At 46.5% G+C, this 18,574-nt stretch overlaps 1 protein-coding gene across 8 annotated transcripts in view; it reads left to right on the forward strand.

Annotated features, from left to right (window-relative positions):
• The window catches only part of ZNF618 (zinc finger protein 618), a 122,974-nt gene that overhangs the window by 51,321 nt on the left and 53,079 nt on the right, over positions 1 to 18,574 (forward strand). For 7 of the 8 annotated variants that reach the window (XM_030461113.1, XM_030461117.1, XM_030461120.1 and 4 more), the window contains exons 2-5: positions 1,723 to 1,766; positions 11,730 to 11,986; positions 15,249 to 15,344; positions 17,925 to 18,002. In XM_030461113.1, coding sequence (XP_030316973.1) covers positions 1,723 to 1,766; positions 11,730 to 11,986; positions 15,249 to 15,344; positions 17,925 to 18,002 — 475 coding nt within the window. The remainder of the gene's footprint in view (positions 1 to 1,722; positions 1,767 to 11,729; positions 11,987 to 15,248; positions 15,345 to 17,924; positions 18,003 to 18,574) is intronic. The other variant, XM_030461118.1, reaches the window with a different exon arrangement.

The following is an 18,574-nucleotide window of genomic DNA, read 5'->3' on the forward strand; positions in this document are numbered from 1 at the left end:
AAGCTCTTGAAATGGATGGGAACTGCAGTGTGCCCATCTCCAGGGGATTTGGGGTGACCCCACACCCTGGCTGTACATGAAGTCCCCTTCTCCCCCCCTTTTTTTTTTCTTTTTTTTGTCTTTTTTTGTTTTGTTCTCTGTATACACAGATCTAATCTTCTAGAAAATGTCCTGAAGGCAGATTGAGCAATCTACCAGTTGCAGGAACCCATAAAGCTTTTTTTTTGCTTTTTTTTTTTTTGCTTTTTTTTTTTTCCATTGTGTAAGCATGACAAATCATTAATTTTTGATTGATTGCTTTGAATTATGGGTGCTCTGACATCCTTTCTGTAGCTGAACAGCTGTATAACAAATGAACATATCAGTGCTCACAAAAGATTGGAGATCTAACAGAAGCAATTACATTGTCAGCTCCTCCCTTCTGCCTTTTCCCAGGCAATGGAGAGAGGAAAATTGTAACAGAAATTCCTCAAGTGGCAAGCAACAAAAAAAATAATAATAAAAAAAATACCTTTTTGTAATTGAATGAGATTTTTATCTCTTAATTTCCAGTGGATTTCTTAAACCTTCAGAGCCCAGGACGTGTTTCTGCTTTGTGTAACTCAGAGAATCCCCTTCAACAAAATTTCACATGAAGAATTAAAAAAAGGAAAAAACCAAATCACAATTTTTTTTTTGGTTGCTATTCCTTTAAGATTTCAGAATTGCACCAGTGCACTAAATGTGACCTCCATAACTTTTAAATTAAGAATTTATGCTGGCTTGAAATTTATGAAATATTTCAGCATGAAAGAAAGCCTTTTTCCCTCAGGAAAATTGAGCAATAAATCACAGCACTCTCGATTTACTGCCCTACAGCCAGCCAAAGATAGGAGTTTTTTTCCTTCCCCCCTTCGTTCTGAAAAAAAAAAAATAAAATAAAAAAACCTAAAAAAATGTAATCATATAAGACAGCTTAGCTGCTATCCTCCCACTCTCTAGAATTTTTAATTTCAGCTGTTTCTGCTTGGATTTATTTCCAATATTCCTACTCGGCTTTTCAATTTCCTCAGTTATTAAATTTTAATTCAGTGCATTAGCATTTAAATTAAAAAAGGGTTTATTTTATCGAAATCGTTGGCTGGCCCCCATCCTGCTGCACATGAATTGCCTCTTTCTGCCATTTGCACAAAATGTGAAACGCAGCTAATATCTTTTAACTTGTATTTGCACAAATTCAGAAATAAAATTTCTGGGTTTGGAATAATATTGTCTTTCCAAGGAAGCCTCTGATCAGAGAGAGCTGAAGGAGGAGACCCTGGGTACTCCCTGCTCAGCCCTTTCCCAGGCTCCGGGAGGGATAAATCAGGGAATTCACTGCTAACCAAGGGAGGTGCCCTGGAGCTGCCCCTTCAGCCCAGCACGGGGCCACCTGAGTGTTAAATTTGGCTCTTTCTGCCTTATTTCCCTCCTGCAAATTGCAGATTTTTTCGTCATTTTGCTTTAAATTTGGGTAAAAGCTCAACAAAATAATTCCAGGGGAGCAGCTGGAGGGAATGACCCCGAAAGTCCCCTCCGTGGTGGGGCTGGGGCTCAGGTTCTGCCTTGGCTTCTTCCAAACCTCTGCTGGGGTTCAGGTGCTGGGTATGTCCCACCAGTAATGGGATGGGGAAGAGTTTGGAGGGTTGGCTTGCCTTTCTTCACCTAAATAACCTTATTTTCCCCATGTTTTCTGTTCCTTAGGCCGAGGAGAGCAACAGCAGTGGGCGAAGGAGCTGCTCCAGCAGGTAGGTGGAGGGTGGGTGGGACAGGGTGGGCAGAGATGGGTGGCAAAGGGTGACTGCATGGCAGGGATGAGTTGGGAGCTTTGGATTTTCCTCAGCAGATGCCAGAGGTGATGTTTTGGCCTCAGGAACTGTGAGGAGAGGTGGTTTCCATGCAGTTTCCCCCTGCCCATGCCAAGGTGCAGGATGAGGTTTTGGGATGGAAATCTTGGGATGTGATGTGGGAGCTGGGTGCTCCCACACAAGAGGATAGAAAGATGTCCCTTAGCCCCTCTGATCACACCAGGAGTTGTCTCTACATCTCCTGCTGTGGTGGTACAGGATCTGTGGTGGTGTTCAGGCTAGGGAGGAGGAGGCTCAGGGGAGACCTCGTCACTCTCTACAACTCCCTGGAAGGAGATTGGAGCCAGGGGGGGTCGGATAAGAGGCCATGGGCTGAAGCTCTGCCAGGGAAGGGTTATTAGGTTGGATATTAGGAAAAAATTCTTTCCAGAGAGGGTGATTAGGCATTGGAATGGGCTGCCCAGAGAGGGGGTGGGTTCTTCATCCCTGGAGGTTTTTAAGAAGAGACTGATGCTGGATGGACATGGAGAAGAAGTAGGAGGCTGGGAATCCCTTTGTTCTTTCAGACAAGTGGAAACAAAATCCATTTCAGCATCCTCCTGACTGAACAAAAGGTGGTCAAATAAAGGAAGAAGAGCAAATCTGCTTAAAAAAATCAAATCAAATCAAAATGTAATATTTCAAGAAGACTCCATCAGTGGCTGAAGGTTGAGGTGAAGCTTTGACAACATCTGTGAGGCCATTAGTGGCTGTAGATACAAGGCAGATGTTTTTCAAAGTTGCTGCTGCTCAGAATTCCCACTAATTGCAAACTGACGAGGAAGCTTTTAACGATTAATTTATGTCAGTAAGAAATATACACAAAATAGGGTTGCCAGGACAACTTTAGCTTTCATCAACTTTTTTTTCCCCTCATTTTTTTACTGTAGCACACTTGATCTTCCTCTGGTACCCGTAGTATTGGGTCAATCTTATTTTTATTTATTGATCATATTGAATTGATTTTACTGTTTCAAGTAAATGTTGAAAGCTCTGAAGGTCCAGGATTTTTGTGATCTTATCACCTCCCAGCTCCTCTTGGGCCCCTCTGTTGCCTTTGAAATAACCCAGCTCCATGCATGCAGCTGTTTGCAGCTGGGAATTAGTGGAAGCAGAAAGCATTTGCTGTTCTCCTACCTGATTAACTGGTGTGTGGCTCCTGCTCCTCACTGGATGCCCATTAATGGGGAATTTTAAAAAGTGAAGAGAATTATTAGGGAAAAAAACCTTCCTTAAAGGAGAGATGTCTGTTTGCCTTGGAGAAGATGACAACTTCGAGACAACATGACAAAGCTGTGCGTGTTTTTGAACACTCCAGAAAAGGTAGATCAGAGGCTTCTTTCTTCCTTTGGCAAGGGAAAAAGAGGCAGTCAACAAAATTAAAAGGCAGCAAATTAAAAGCTGATAAAAGGCAGGATATTTTTGTGCATGATGGGCAGTTAGCTGTCAGGGTGTGCTGTCAAGAGTCGGGTGCGGGAGTGGGGCTCAGAGGGGACTCAGCTGAAAGGTGGCACCCATGGGGTGACGTGGACTGGTGTGGATGGCATCAGTGACATTGCTGCTCCTTGCTGGAAAGTGTCCTGCAGCTTCTTCTGAAGCTCCTTCTGCATGTGGTTGTTGATGCCCCCTCCCTGGAAGTGTCCAAGGCCAGGTTGGATGAAGCCTTGTGCATCCTGATCCAAGGGGAGGTGTTGCTGTCCATCTGGGGGGGTTGGATCTTGGTGATCTTTGAGGTCCCTTCCAACCCAAACCATTCTGGGATTCTGTGATGGACCAGTTTTTGTATCAGTCACTGGTGGGAGTCTGTGTGACCATCCTGGAGGGCTTGGAGGGACTTTGGAGGCAGTGTGAGAGCAGCGTGGGGAACTTCAGACCTCAGTGTAATCGTTGGGAGCAATTGTAAAATTAACTACTTACTAGTAATTAATGTCAGCATTCAGATGGTGGGCTCTGGATCTTGACAAGAAATAATTGAAAAAACAAATGTGCAATTATGTCTGACAAGCAGCGTGTGCTTTTCTTGGTCACCAGAGCCTTGTGTAGTCATGTGTTAGACACGGTTTTATATAATTATTATTGTTTATATGGTGGGTGTCAGAGGAAGGAAGAATTTTAGTTTCAAGTCCTCCGTTGGCTATTTATTTTAAAGTCATTAGATTTGTTTTCAGACTTAACTACACTTAATGTGTGAGACTCCTGCTGAATAAATCAGACTGTGCTATAGGAACTGCATCTGTTTGGGGAGGGAATGGAGCCAGCTGGAAGCTCAGCCCCGTCTGCACCAGGGCTGTCACCAGCCAGGGAACCCCCTGGCAGCACAGATGTAGCTGAGCAGGAACACATCCTCCTCCACTCCCAAAACAGAGCCTGAATCCCAGACCTTCTGAGTTTCTGAGCTGGCTGAGGGCTGGGTGAATCTCATCTTTATTGCAGTGGTAACAGCACCGTGGCAGAGTTCCCAAAAAGGATGGGAGGTCTTGTGGAGTTGGAGGTCCCAGCAGAAGGGCTCTACCTGGCCTGGAGGGAGGGAGAGAGCTGTGAGAGCATCTCCAGGATGCTGGGAACATGGTGCAGTTTTTCCATGGTACCCAGACCAAGCCATGGTGCTTAGAGAGTTTGGTCTTTGCAGTCTCTGCCTTAGATGTGACTTTCCAACTGGAGGAGAAGGCACCAGGGAACTGTTGCACCCATTTTCCTCCTTCTCAGTTCACCCTTCTCCTGTCTCTCTGGTGACATCTTTCCTGCTCTTCCCCACATTGCTGTCCTTGGTGTACCTTCCCTCCCTAGGAGCTCCTGTGACCCAGGGGAGGTTCTGCCCTGGGATGGCACCAACTATTCTGCAGCCTCCTCTCCCCATCCTCACCAGATCCTCAACATTTGGGGATGTGAGCACCACATCCCTGCATGCCAAAGCTGGAAGCTGTGGTCCTCCAAACCTTGAGGGATGGCTCCACACACCATGGAGGCACAGACCAAGGGCTGAGTGTTTCCAAGAAGCAAAACAATTTAAATTGTTTACCCTTCCTTTAAAAGGCAACTTGTGGGATTGTCAGGCCCAGAGCAATGAAGAGCTTCAGACTCATTCTGTGTCAGAAAGAGAGAAAACTATTAATAATTAGGCAAGGTATTAATAAGCCCTGTGCTCTCTGAAGCACTCCCACCAGCCATCTTCAAAAAGAAACAAACAAAAACATAGCCCCAAAACCCCCAGAAGTCCCTCTGGCTGCTTTAAGAGGAGCAGATGGATCCATTCTCTGCTGTGACCAGAGTGGAAGCTGTGGAAAACCCAGGCAGGTTTCCCTGAAACCTGAAGGAAGGTGAAATGTCCATGGATGAAGAAGCAGCCGTGCTGAGGCACATCCCATGGGAATGATGCTGCGGGATCCACACCAAGGCTGCCAAACACCAGAGCCTGGGAGGGCTTTGGGTGGAGTGAAGTGGAGAAATGTCCCTTTCTGGAGCTGGCAAGTGCTGAGATGTGGCAGCTACTGTGTCTTCAGCAAAGCTGGGGAACCAGGAGATGCTTTCCCTTGGGTCATCCCCCCTCCTGCCCAGCTCAGGGTAGGTCTGAGACTGGCACAGCCCCTCAGAGGTTGTGTATGTTCCAGTATGTGCATCTCCAACACCAGGACATCTGCCACCTCATTTACATCACTCCCCAGCTGGGCAGATTTTCCAGCCCCAAGGTCTCATCTCCTTTCCTGTCTGCTTTTCCCCTTGCTGGTTTCATCCCATCCATCCCATCCTGTGGCCTCGCTGTGCCACCACTGGGTCAGTGGCACTGTCCAGCTGAGACTCTTCGTGGCCTTTGCAGGGACCTGTGGACACTTGCAGACAGCTGCCACCCCCTCAGTCGTTTCTTAGTCAAGCAACATAGAGCTCTTTCACCCATATAAATAAAGCCCTCATCTATTATCTTTGTTTTCCCCTGAAATTCTTTGTCTCTGTTGACATTTCCACGCTTGCAAATGTAAAGTTGCTGGCAGCTGTTCCATTATCATCTTAAATTTAGTTTTTAACCTGCATCATTTGTGTGTTGCATTTTTTATCTGACTGAATTCTTTTGCTTTTGGCAAAAAGCACACGTTTGGTTTTTTGTTAGGCAAGCCAATTTTTTTTTTAATACATATATTTGGTTCAACTCTTCAAACCATTCTCGAGATATTCCTAATAAGGACTGGAGGGAATTTGTTTTGCTCATACCTTAGGAATTCTTTGTGGTTCTTGACTATTGTTCTGGTTTGCATTTTAATGTTGAATTTTGAGAGGGGAGTTTTGAACAGGGCAGCCTGGTTTGGTCCTGTAGTTCACCTTTTCTGAAGGATTTGGAGCTGCCACGTGGCTCCAAAGGAATGCACACACAATCCCATTCCCCTTCTTCTTACCATATTTGTTCTCAGGATTGTGTCTTTTAATAGACCAAGGTGTTGGAAGCATTAAGTCTGCTGCTTTGTTGGTTTTTTCCCCCAAATTTTAGCACTGACTCCACACCACACTGCACCACCAAGCCTTGGGTCAATCAGATGGGGTTTTTTTGAAAGCTGTTGTCTCTGTTTTTAAGAGCTGGTGAGCCTTTTTGGTGAGCCTTGGTGAGATGTCTCTCTTCTGCAGAGCCCTTAGGTCTCTCTAAATTTATTAACTGTAATATTGGTGTTTATTGAGCAACTTTCTTCCAGGAAAACCTAGATGGCCATTCCTGTTAAACGCCTGCCTGCAGAGGAATGTGCTCTCATGCTCTGATTTCAGTTTATTTGAGAGGGGAAGCTGAAAACTTGAAGGTGTCCCAGATAAGGACAGGATGTGGGGCTGCTTCTCTTGCCTCAAAAATTTTCTTTGTGTTCCTGATGAGTGTGATCTCCTCAAATGTGAATGTGGTGCCTGTTTTGGAAAATCGTAACTCAGAGGAAGGACCCATGAGTATGATGGTTACTCCATCACTTTATGCATCCAAATCAAGAGAGCCTGTAAAAAAGAGGCCCTGGCTCAAGCTTCAGATGGAGTTCGGAGAGAGGAACAGCTCTGAGCTGTTGGTTGGGTTGGATGAGTCCCTTTGGTTGATCTCTTTGGCTTTCAAGTCTGTGATGGAACATCTGAAAGCTGAAGGAGGAGGCATGGAGGCTAGAAAAAAAGTGCTCAGCTGTAATACTGGAAAAAACAGCTCCTGTCTTTTCTCATTTTAAACACTGAATGTGAAAATCTTTTTTTCTGAGGAATGTCTGCAAAAGAAATGGCCCTGCTGAAGGACAGCAGGCTTCCTCTTCCCCATGCCCTTCACCTCCCTACTGCTGCTGTAAAGCAAGGAGAATGATCTGGGCTGCCCCAGGGAGCACAGGAGAGCTATGGGGAAGGCCACCAGAAATCATGTCTAAGACAAGCAGATTTTAAAATCACACCTTTCATTTTCTGTCTCTGCTTTTATCATCTCCCTGTAAAACAAGAGTTCATTTCCATCTGTTCCATCCATTCCCCTTCCCTTAGCTCCAGTCATGGTAGGAACCTTCTCATTCTTTTAAACCCATGGCCGATTTGAGAACTGAGCCCAGTTTTATCCCCCCTCCCCATGTTTTTCTCCTTTAATTTGGCACATTGGTTTCAAGAAGAGAAGTTGTAACATCACTCTGATGCTACCTTCCTGGTGAGCTCTGCAAATCACTGCCTGGTCCTCATTACTGGGCTCTTCTCACCCTCTTTGGTCCTTCAGCCCAGCAAAATGTACCAGGGACCCTGCAAGGAAGGGTTTCAGAGTGTCCTTGGACACAGCCAAAGGGGTGTGGATGTCCCCATCATCAAAACCATCAAGGTATCACTGGTGTCTCTGGTTCTTCCAGCTGGAATGGTCTCCAATAAAAACCTGAAGATGCTTCAGGTTTGCTGCTGGGGCAGCAGAGCTGTGTTTGTAGGTGGTGATCCAGAGGGGAATGTCCTCCTCCACTTTTGTTTCCTTTTCCTCTCCTTTTGAGGAGAAAATACACAGGAGCTGACGTTGAAGACTGATTCTCCTCCACTCCTTTCCCTTCGCCCCTCCCCAGAATCTCGGCAGGATGTGTGCTGTAAAAATAGCCTCATTAGAAGCCATCTGAGTATGGATGCAATCACAGATCACTCAAAAGAGAGCACAGAGCATGCATGTTGCTGTTGCTGTCTTCAGAGAATTACATGACAAATTATTCCTAGCTGGAAGAAATGTCCTTTTATAATTGGTTTTTTTCCCCTCATTCTTTCATAAGGGAGGAATGTGTGTTTTTTAAGTAGCTTTTAGTCACTTTCATTATTTATGAGAATGCTGCTCCAGATCAGAAAAAGCAAACAGCAAACGTGAGTTTCTCCTGGCTGCAGCAGCTGATGGGCTCTGCTCACTTTCAGTCATTCCTGGTTCTGATTTTCACAGCCAGCAAGAGCCTCTGAAGATGGAAACAGCACTGAATTACAGTTTGGACCCCATCTCCTCTTCTCCTTCTTCCTCAGGAGGCTGCTGGATGGGGTGGATGGGTAGAGCATCCTGGTGTGGCTGGGTCAGCCCTTCCCCTTGGAAGAGCTCCTTGTGTTGCTTCTTGTGTTGATGCTGATGAGGCCTCATCCAGGTTATTCAGCTTCACAGCCAAAATCATTCTTGTGCTTATTATGAGCAAAACTAATTTGTGCTTATTATATTGCTGCACCATCCATGCAGGCTAGAGCTTCTGGCCTTCCTGAGCTGTCACGGGTGTAGGACCAAGGGAAACTCTCCCTAAATGGGTCCAAGAGCCCATTTTTACCCCCACTTTTCCAGTTCCCCACGTTTCACCAAGGCCTCCTTAAATCCCTTCTGCCTTCCCATGTTTGTGTCTGACATGAAAGTGGCCGTAACGTCACGGGGAGATGAAAGCCTGGTGATCAAAGCAGCAATGCTGAAATGAGCATTATGGGGTGGCAGGGCTGGTAATGCAGTAATTGGCTACGTGGCCTACTTAGTCAGGGGGTGAGACACCCAAGTGCAATGTTTGTTCCCCTCTTTAATGTTTCAAATCCACGGAGTCATTCCTGGAAAGGGAAGCAGCATCCTGGCAGGCACTGAGTAATGGTGTGAGCAGTGTGGCCCCCCAAGGCCTTTTCCATGCTTGGCAAGGAAGAGCTTCTTGGATTGCCAAGGTCCACAGTTGAGTAAAGACAAGGCATGAAAGAGCAGAGGGTGTTGGTATTCCCCAGGAAAGCTCAAGGAACCTCAGCAAGGCTCCTCAACCTGGCTCCAAGGGCAGCCAGATCTCCAAAGAGGATGCTCCCTGTGGAAGGAGGTGAGGGCTCAGCCAGATGTGCCCTGCCCTCTGCTCACCTCTGGGCTAATGTGTCTGAGAAGTATTTGTCAGTGCTTTGTTTAAAGAATGCCTTCTTCCCAATGGCCATCATGCCATGGATGTGAAATGCAGGTTGGACCTGCAGAGAGAACTGCAGCTGATCCCTGGGAAGCCCCACTTGACCTCTGGAGGATGGAATTGTTTTGCCAGGGATGTGACAGCATGAGGCTGGGGACTGTTCAGTGCCACCACAAGAGGGATGGCTGCAGGTGCCCAGGAGCAGGATCTGACTCGGGGTAGGTTCTCCCTAAGTCCTTGTGTGCTGCTGTCTCCATGAAGTGGAGGCTCTGCCCACACCAGTGGTACCAGTGTGTCACCAGCAGTGTCCCACAGGACTTCAGAACCTGGGGCTGGTCTCTGTGTTGGCACAGGCTGAGCTCTGGACCTCACCATGTCACAGTGCCCACAGATGTGGTCACCTCCTGGTTCATGCTGGGGAATAGTTCTGCTTCCAGGACTCAGCACCACTGTTTGACTTTGCTGATGTCCCAGAAGCTGTAAAATCCCCTTCCCTCTGTGTGTCCTCATCCCAAACCAACAAGACTTGCTGCCAACCTTGGGCTCTGCAGAACTGACAGTCTCCTCCTGTTGTTCCTGCCCTCTCTCAGGCTGTTGTGTGTCCTCTCCAGCTGTGCTGCCAGCAGAGGAGCAGCAGAACCAGCTCAGGACACACTGGGCTGGCTCATGCAGTGAAATGCCAGCACCTCGGGGGGTCAGCAGAGAATCTGTGTGACAGGGGGTGCTGCCAGGACACAGGATCCATCCCTTCTCTAGATGTGCATTTCAGTGAGTGTGCACAAATACAGACACACTCATTTATACGTATCTATCTCTATAAGGATTGTTTTTTAGAGATACACATGATCTGAAAAAACCTTAATGCTTGCTGTCCCACCTACAGCAGGGGGTTTGCCTTCACTCGAGGTGCAGAGCTGCCTTTCAGGGGCTGGGATCAGACTGGATTGATTTTAATCTTCCTCCTCTTGCCTTGCTGAAGGAAAGGCTTCTTGGTTTGATTGATTTGCAATTAATCCCACCCTTTTCTGATTGCTGAGTGTTTTCTGCTCCCACTCCTGGCTGCTGCCTTTCCCTTGGCTTTTGAAGGGGTTCTCAGCTGTGCTGCCGTCGGGTGAGATTGATGGACCTTTTGGGTGTCCAATAATATTACCATAAAAAATGCCCAGTTTTCAACCACATTTTCTCTGTCTTAATTCATCTTTCTCACTTGTAAAAGCCCTGTTATGATTTTGGGAGCATGGGGAGGAGTGTGTGTGAGGAGGATGGGGCGTGGGGGGCAGGTCAAGGCTAATTCTCCCTGTTTAGGGGCAATTAATTGTACATTTCTTTCCATAATGAGAATGAAGGGATGAATAATAAAGTATCTGGTGATATGATGTGACTGACCCGTTTTGAAATAGCAACTGCATGTCCATGGAGGAGGTTGTGCAGTAATTATTGTAGAAGATTGTTCTTTGCTCAGCTCCATTCTCCCAGGGTTGCCTCTTGGGCTCTCTCCTGCAGTTCCAGCATTTTGGTTTCTCTACCAGCTCCAGAACCTGGAGAGAAACCATTGCAGGTGTTTGGTTTCTAACATTTTAATTCATACTTTATTCTGACTTTGTGATGTTCCAAGCAATGGGATTTCTTGTTGTTTGCTTGGTTGGTTTGGTTTTTTTGCTATTGCATACTCCAGTGATTCTCATTCATAAGTTCAGCCTATTTTTCACTTAATTTTGCCTATTACTTCTGCTTAAAACATTTTCAAACACCTTTGGCTGTTCCCAGTGTTTACATGACTCCAGATATGTCACAGTCTTTGAAATACCTGTTTCTGGGTAGTCTAAGCTATTGTTATGTATTTAGTTCTTTTGATTTCTGCAGAGACTGAACCAGCAATTATTTTATCTTTGCATTTCATGTTGGAATTCATTAATAACCAGTCTTAAAACCAGGGAGCCCACAAGGAGTGGTGGGATGGTGCATTTGGAATGGGAGCTCCCCTGGCTTGGTCTCTGGTCTTCACCTGCTCAAAATCCTTCAGTCTTTTGCAGTTGTTGATGTTGGTTTGCAGAGTTAAGTTGTTTTGAAGAGTTAAAAGAGAGGATGTGACATAGAATAAGCCATGGAGAAGTACACAAGCATGGAGGTAAATCCAGATTACAAATGTCAGGAGACTTTTCTTCAGCGTGTATGGAGTAGTCCTGGTGTAATAGTGGATGTCAGAAGTGCTGGAGGTATGCTTCTGGCTAGCTAGGAGCCAGGTGAGATTCTGAGCTGTTAGTAGTGGCTTAGTCTAAAGCTGCTGCTATTGTTTGTGATGATCAGGGTTATTTTCATTACTAGCAAATCATTTTATTGCCTTTTTTCAGGTTAAATTTTAATTACTTACTGTGTATCACAGACACACAGACCTGCCCATACTTATTTTAAATAAACTGCACGAAACCAAAGGACCTTTAACTAGGTCCTAGTGATTAGAAACAAGGACTTGACAGGAAGAATTGATGTTTTCTCCTCTTTTCCTTCCATCCAGGGAGTGTTTGAAGAGGAGCCCGCACAGCCCCAAGGCCGAGGGCTCCGACTCGGTGACGTCTCAGTCCTCCCGCAGTGAAGAGGCTGGAATGATGACTGAGGTGAAAGTGAAAACAGAGGTACCAGATGACTACATCGAAGAGGTGATCTGGCAGGACGACACCAAAGATTCCAAGAAGAACATCAAGGATGGGCCAGGAGATGTGCCCGCCGAGATCTGTGTGGTCATAGGTGGGGTCCGCAACCAGCAGACGCTCGGTAAGCCCCGGGATAACCCAGCCCATCCCAAATCCCTGCTGCTGGGGACAGGAACAAAGCTCTGGAAAGCTGTGCCTGGAAGCTCAGAGCTCTGTCAGAGGGCCCAGGGCCAAGGTGCACATCAGTTTCAAGGCCCTGGTTCAGGACTGTTGTACCTTCTATAATTTTTTCCATCTCTTTGTATCCGGTCACCCCTGAAGACTTGACCGAGAGTGTGGTAACTGTAAGATCCTCAGTCATGTGCAGAATTCATGGTGAACCCAGGGCTGGTGGTAGGTATGGTGGGCATACATGAGGAGGCCATCAGGAACGAAGTCTTGAGAAAAAGATGAAATGTTTTGAGGGAAGTGAATGGAAATAAATCAAAGAAAAAGAGTGATTGGACCATGTTTCCTTCAAGGGACCTGAGAGCTGCCTGGCATTGCTGTTGGGTTTGGTTTGTCTTGCAGCAGGAAAGCAAAGGAGGTATTGATGTGAGATTTTCTTCTGGTTTTTCCTGGATCACTGTGCACACTGTTGGAAAGAAACCCTGGAGGGTGTTGTTAGCTGGTGACTGTCTTGGGAACATCATTGTCCCAGCAGGACAGGCACTAAGAATGGCAAGGTGGGAGGTCACTGTTACTTGTGCAGGGTCAGAACATCCAGGTAGAGTCTAGGAGATCCATAAATAATAATTCCAACTTCAAGACCTTACATTTTGGAGGACGTATTCTGTGTGTGTTTAGAACTTCCATATCCCTACAGTTTTGGGAGAATTGGTCACCCTGAAATGCAGAGGTGTCCCTGGTCCCCAGGGAGGGGTTAGGAGGACATTCTCCTCCAGGTCTGCTCACCAGCCTTTGGTGAAGGCATCTGCACTTCAGAACTGTAATGTAGGACCCTGTCCTCCCCCTGGCTTCTGGCTGGGCAGCAGCCACGTTACTGACACCTGCTCTGCAGATGATGTGCCCCAAAATTGGTGGTTTCTAACAAAGGTTTGACTGTATTGTTGTGCAAAGTGAGGAGCAGCTTTTGCTGCTGGCTTGCTTGGATATAAGGCAACATTTTGTACCTATGGAGAGCACTGGAGGCAGGAGTGAGGGGGGATGCAGTCAGTGATGTGTAGGCACTGTCAAGAGGGGGACAGAGTGTTCATTACCAGTTCACAAGTGGTGGTCGAAAGCCATGGAACATAAACTGGAGAACTGCTATCTGGAAGGGGCTTTTTCAGATGAAATGTGCGTTGTGTTTGTTATTTTATAGCCTCGTGCTGGGTTTCTTTATAGCCAGCTTGGTCTGGAGGTGATTGGCAGTCGGTGGCCAGTTCCTTTGTGCACAGAGCCCTCTAAGTGCCCCTGTTCAGTGCCATTCCCCAAAGTGCTGCTTGCTGGGGAGGTGGCTCTGAATAACTTCTCTGTTTGGCCACCAAACACTGTGCTCTGTGTGGACTGGCTGTGGTGCCCAGCTATCAATTCCTTGTGGTTTCTTCAACTGGCTCCCAATCAATTCTTCTGATCCCCTCTGTCCCCCTGCAGAAGCCACAGACAGGAGCTGTGGAACTCACCCAAGGAAGGTCCCTGCTGCTCTGCTGGCCACGTTGGCTGCTGCTTTGGGACAGCTGAAGGCACCAGTGCCTGGAGAGCAAAAGCTTCGTGCTCTGTGCTGCTGCTCACCAGTACTGCCAGGAGTTTTTAACCCTGAAACCTTTCTCGTGCTGTGATCTGAGTCACATCAGGCACAGCAGAAAGGCAGAGCCTTGGTGGGATTGTGTTCACCCTTCTAGGGGATGCTGAGGTGTCAGAAGTGGTTATTTTTGGTCAGAATTGATGATGGAGGCTGAATCGGTGAATAGGGGGGAAATGAACCCCCTCTCCTTCACATGGAAATGCTGCCCCCCAGACTCTCCTTTTGTGGTGTGCTGGGGACAGGCACAAAACAGGGGACATGTCTGAGCTGGGGCTGCAGTGCTGGAGGCTTCAGGGGACACGTGGCTCCAAGTGACAGACAGCTTTCCTGCAGGGCTCAGCTTAAGGACTTGGCTGAGATACACATTAGAAGATTTATGGCTCTTCTCTGAGTCACACATCTCCTGCAGCACTCTGCTATATTTGTATTTTTAGTTGTTACTTGGAGCAATTTACAACAGGGATTCCTTGCTCAGTTGCTGTTATTGACTTGTAGTGTTTCCATCAAATTAGAGCTTGTGCCTGCTGCCTCCTGTTTGGTTACACATTCCCATGTCTCTCCCTGTGCTTTGGACTATTCCAGGCTTTGTTTCCATCAGTCTGGAGCAGCCCAAACTCTGTGATAGAGGAAAGGGGGTGCATGGAAGCGGGACAGGGGGTGGCAGGGACTGATCCCCCAGCCCAAGAGCCAGTGCTGATGTTTGTGGGTTTGAACCTTTTGCTTTTCATCTCCTTTTCTTCAGAAGTCTTGCAAGCCCCGTGGGGTTCTCCTTGGGGCATCCCAAGCAGAAGAAGCCAGCAGAGAGGTTGTCTAAACCTGGGGCTGGTCAGCAGCAGGGGACTGCTGGGTTGCAGTGAGGTGTTTGTGGCACTGCCCAGCTCTGAGATAACAACATTTCCTGTTCATTTCTTCCTTTTTTTTCTTGCCAGCTTCACATGCTGGCCTTGGGTCAGGATCATTCGAAGAGGTCCAGCACATTAACTTATCTCAGGGCAGGGGTGTGAGGGCAGAAAGGCAGAGAAGTCCACCATGGAGTGGTCAAGAAAGGAGAGGAGAAGAAAATGGCACTTGTGTTGTAAATCAGAGAGATAGGGGGAGAGACTGTTTGGCTGATGTGGAAGATTTTCTAATGTGTTTATGAGGACTGAGTTATCTGCAAGTTAATCAGGAGAAGTTTTATACAGGACTGTTTAAGATCTCAGTCTGGTCTGTGCTTTACGAGAAACCTTTTGGAGAGGATTTTTCAAGGAATGCATTAAATCAGAAATGTTTCTGAGACAAAGCAAGGAGTGAATCCTTCTGCGCTGAAGCTGCCAATCTTACAGGGACAGGCTTGATTCATGCCACGATGCTGATGCCTCAGTTGCTGAGCTGCTCAGCACATGTAAATCAAAAGTGCTTTGGATTCCCTCTGGTTACACCAAATGAAATAGTTCTGCAGAAGCCTTAAGGAATTTTTTGTGACCACTGACATCTTGTTAGCGAGCTCCAGGGACAGATGGGCCTTGGAAATTTTTAATAGGTTTCAGCCATCATTATTCTTTGGAAATGCATCCACTTTAAGGGCTTTTTTCTGATTTTTCTTTGCACAATTTAGATGGAAAAGCAGTGGAACGTGGCTCTCCCGTTGGATATACACGAAATCGATATTCAGGGACCTGGATTTTTGACCATGCATTGAGATACACGTCCGGTATGTGATGGAAGGGTGTGCAAGTCTAACCAGGGATCAGGGAGCAAGGGAAAGCTCTGGATGCAGTGGATGTGCTGCCCAGATTCCAACTGCAAGGCTGAGGAGAAGCCTGGCAGAACTGAGTGCACCAACTAACCAAAACCTTCCCCATCTCCCTTTCTGCCGAAGAGCTTTAACCTGCATGACACATCCTGCTGTGGACAAAACCATGGCCATGGTGGCCATGGCCAAGGCAGCCTGAGTGTGTTCTTTGTAAGGCTTTAACACTGAGTGATGTCTGGGGTTTTTTTTGTCACACTTTGTCTTTCCTCCACCCTAATAACACATTCCTTGTGCCCAGTCATTCCTTCTTTCTCTAATATGAGGTTCTGTGCCTTTGGCCCCCAAAATAGTGGTGTGCTGAGTACACAGTTGTGGCTGTTGGGTTGTCTCAGGGCTTGCAGGACTTTCGGTCAGTGTTGCACCTCCCTTACACCCTCCACAGGCTCCTGTCCCTGTGCAGGGGATGAGGAGAGGCTCAGTCCTGGCAGGAGATGATTCCAGCCTTCCCTGGGTTTCATTTGAGTCCTGAGTGCCTCAGGACATCTGCACAAAAGCACTGGCTGTGGGACACACCGGGTCCTCTCCTGCCTTTGCCTCCTGCCCTTGTTTTCCAGGCTCAGCCCTTTCTGCAGCACCCGTTTGGTTCTGTGTTGGAGGCACAACACACTGCACAGCTTAGATTCTTCTTGAAGAGCTTCTACATAACCACATGAATTTATGGCCCATAGAACATCTCCAGAGGAAGTGAGGATATAAAAAACAAGAGAACATAAATGCAGCTTGGGGCCCCTCAGTGCTGGGTCCATTTCCCTGGTGCTCCCCGTGTGGTGTCAGCCCCAGCGCGGCATGGGGGGAGTTGGAGGGTCCAGATGATGGTCAGGGAGTGTCTGCTGGCCCTGAGGCTTAGGGAAACGTTTTCAGGACAGAATTTGGGAGGTTGGTGATGAATATAAGCAGTTCTTGAGCGTGGCAGGTGCTGCTGATTTGCTGACATCCAGGATTTCACTTCGTGTGGAGTGAGGAGGGGTGGTGACTGTCCCATCCATGTATGTGCATGAAATCCAGTTGCCTACAATAATTAGAAGGCTGTGGAGCAGATCAGACATAGTCAACTGACTCTGGTATCAGTATTTTAGAGGATTTTTTCAGCTGTGTACTCTTGTGTATGGGACTGTAGTGAATTGCCTCTTTCAGCATCAGTGGCAAAGTAGCCTCCCAAGATGAAAAGAGAATCCCAAGGGATGGTAACAGCCATGGACAGGGAATTCAGTGCTGTTACCAGCTGGGAGGAGGCTTGTTTGCTTCCCAAGCTGTATGCCATACGGCATGAAAAGGGAAAATAAAAGACCATAACATAACACGTTCCAAAAATACAGTTGGTTTTGTTCCTGGGAAGAGCTCAGTTGAGCAGCACTGGGTAAGTACTGCTGTCAAATGGTGTTTGGGAATATTTCTTTGTAGCTGTGTGTGAATGTTTTGTTCTTGTTTGTGGCTTGTCCCTGAGTTTTGCATGGTCCAGAGAAGATTGTTTGAAGGTTATGTGAGGAAGCATCCATGGAAATGCAGAGTGACCTTCACATGAAGCAATATTCAGCCCTTCTTTTCCCACCTCCTTTCTTTTTCACTCTTCCAGTGAGCGCTGCTCTTGCCCTACCAAGGAGCACAGATGGGATCACAGCTACTGAGCTGCTGATGGACAGCTAAGAAACACAATACAGTTTGCAAATGAGAGCTTGAAAGGTTAATTTAAAGCCTGTCCACCAACTTGGAGTGGGGAAAAAAAAGGTTGAATCCACTTCAGTAATAAATCTAAGGCAATTTCTGTCTGCTTGCCCAATAAACAGAAAAGGCTAAATTCAGTGTATAATTTCATTGTTATAAATGATTCTCTCAGCTCTGTTTCTCTGGTTTCAGTTCAAATGACTGTTTGCTGATGTTTGTTTTCTGGAATTAGGAGACCCAAATTGAGAAAAGAGACTACTGTGGTCATGTGCTTTTCCTTAAAAAGGTCAAAAGTTATATTTGTATCCATTTGGTTTCCTCTGGGTGGATATTTACCAAATCTCTGTGGGTTTCTTGAGAAATTTGTACATTGTGCATTTCTTGAGAAATTTTGAAAACTCTTTGCCTCAAGATAACTTATTGCCTTCTTTTTTTTTCAGATGCAAAACTTCTTTTCCCATATCCTAGGAACTTAGTGAAAAGTAATTCAAGGTTATTTCTGTCCATAGGAAATATCAGTCATTATTATAAAATTATAAGTTAGGCTATTTTGAGAGTGGCTCTTTCATGTTAGCAAAGTTATAAAGATATACTGAAAATGTACGTTCAGGGTAATATGCCAAGGAATCTTAAATAAGGCTGAAAAAAGACTTGAGTCTGGCATAGTGATTTCCTGCATTTATCTTCATGAACCTTCCAAAAATTACTTTGCTGCAAACTGCATTCTTTTGTCCTCAATTTATGGCTGAGTATGTGGTGAGGCTGTTTGTTCCTGATCTAATATGGTGACCTATGCTTTTCTGTCCTCTTTTCCAGGGTCTTACGAGTGTGGAATATGTGGGAAGAAATACAAATATTACAACTGCTTCCAGACCCACGTGCGAGCACACAGAGGTACCTCACTCCTCCTCAAATCTGTGGCAATTCTGGGGTAGCATTCTAGTTTGGGGACTGTTTGGGGGGAAGCTCTTAAAAAGTTGCTCAGCTGATTCTCTGTCCATCACTGATGTTTCCTTTGGATTGCTCATCCATAGGATAAGTTTTGAGGCTGTGGAAGCTTTGGGGCTCTCTACTCCAGCAATATTTCTTCTGGGGTCAGAATGCTCAGGGGCTTTGCTGTGTGTTGGGAGAGCTGCAGATCCTGACATTTCTCCTGACAGATCCCGGGTGCCAGCAGGGTCTTTCCTGCAGGGATCTCCCCAAGGTGCTCCCTGCTCCTGCCCAGCCGGGTGTTCTACTCCATCCCTGTCAGGATGGGAAGGCATCAAGTTAAAGATTGGCATTCCTAAACTTCTAGAGTTTTTTGCTAAAATGAAAATAGTACTTGAGGTTGCTCCTGTCAGCTGAGGTCACTGTCCAGGTGGATTGTTTGTATGGAATATCTCCTGCTTGGTCAGGAGTGGCTTTATTACATGATTGGAATTTTCTGTAGGACTGGCCAGTTCTGTGTTGCTTAATTGCATAAA

Source organism: Calypte anna, chromosome 17, assembly GCF_003957555.1.
Source record: "Calypte anna isolate BGI_N300 chromosome 17, bCalAnn1_v1.p, whole genome shotgun sequence".
In the NCBI taxonomy this organism is placed as follows: Eukaryota; Metazoa; Chordata; class Aves; order Apodiformes; family Trochilidae; genus Calypte; species Calypte anna.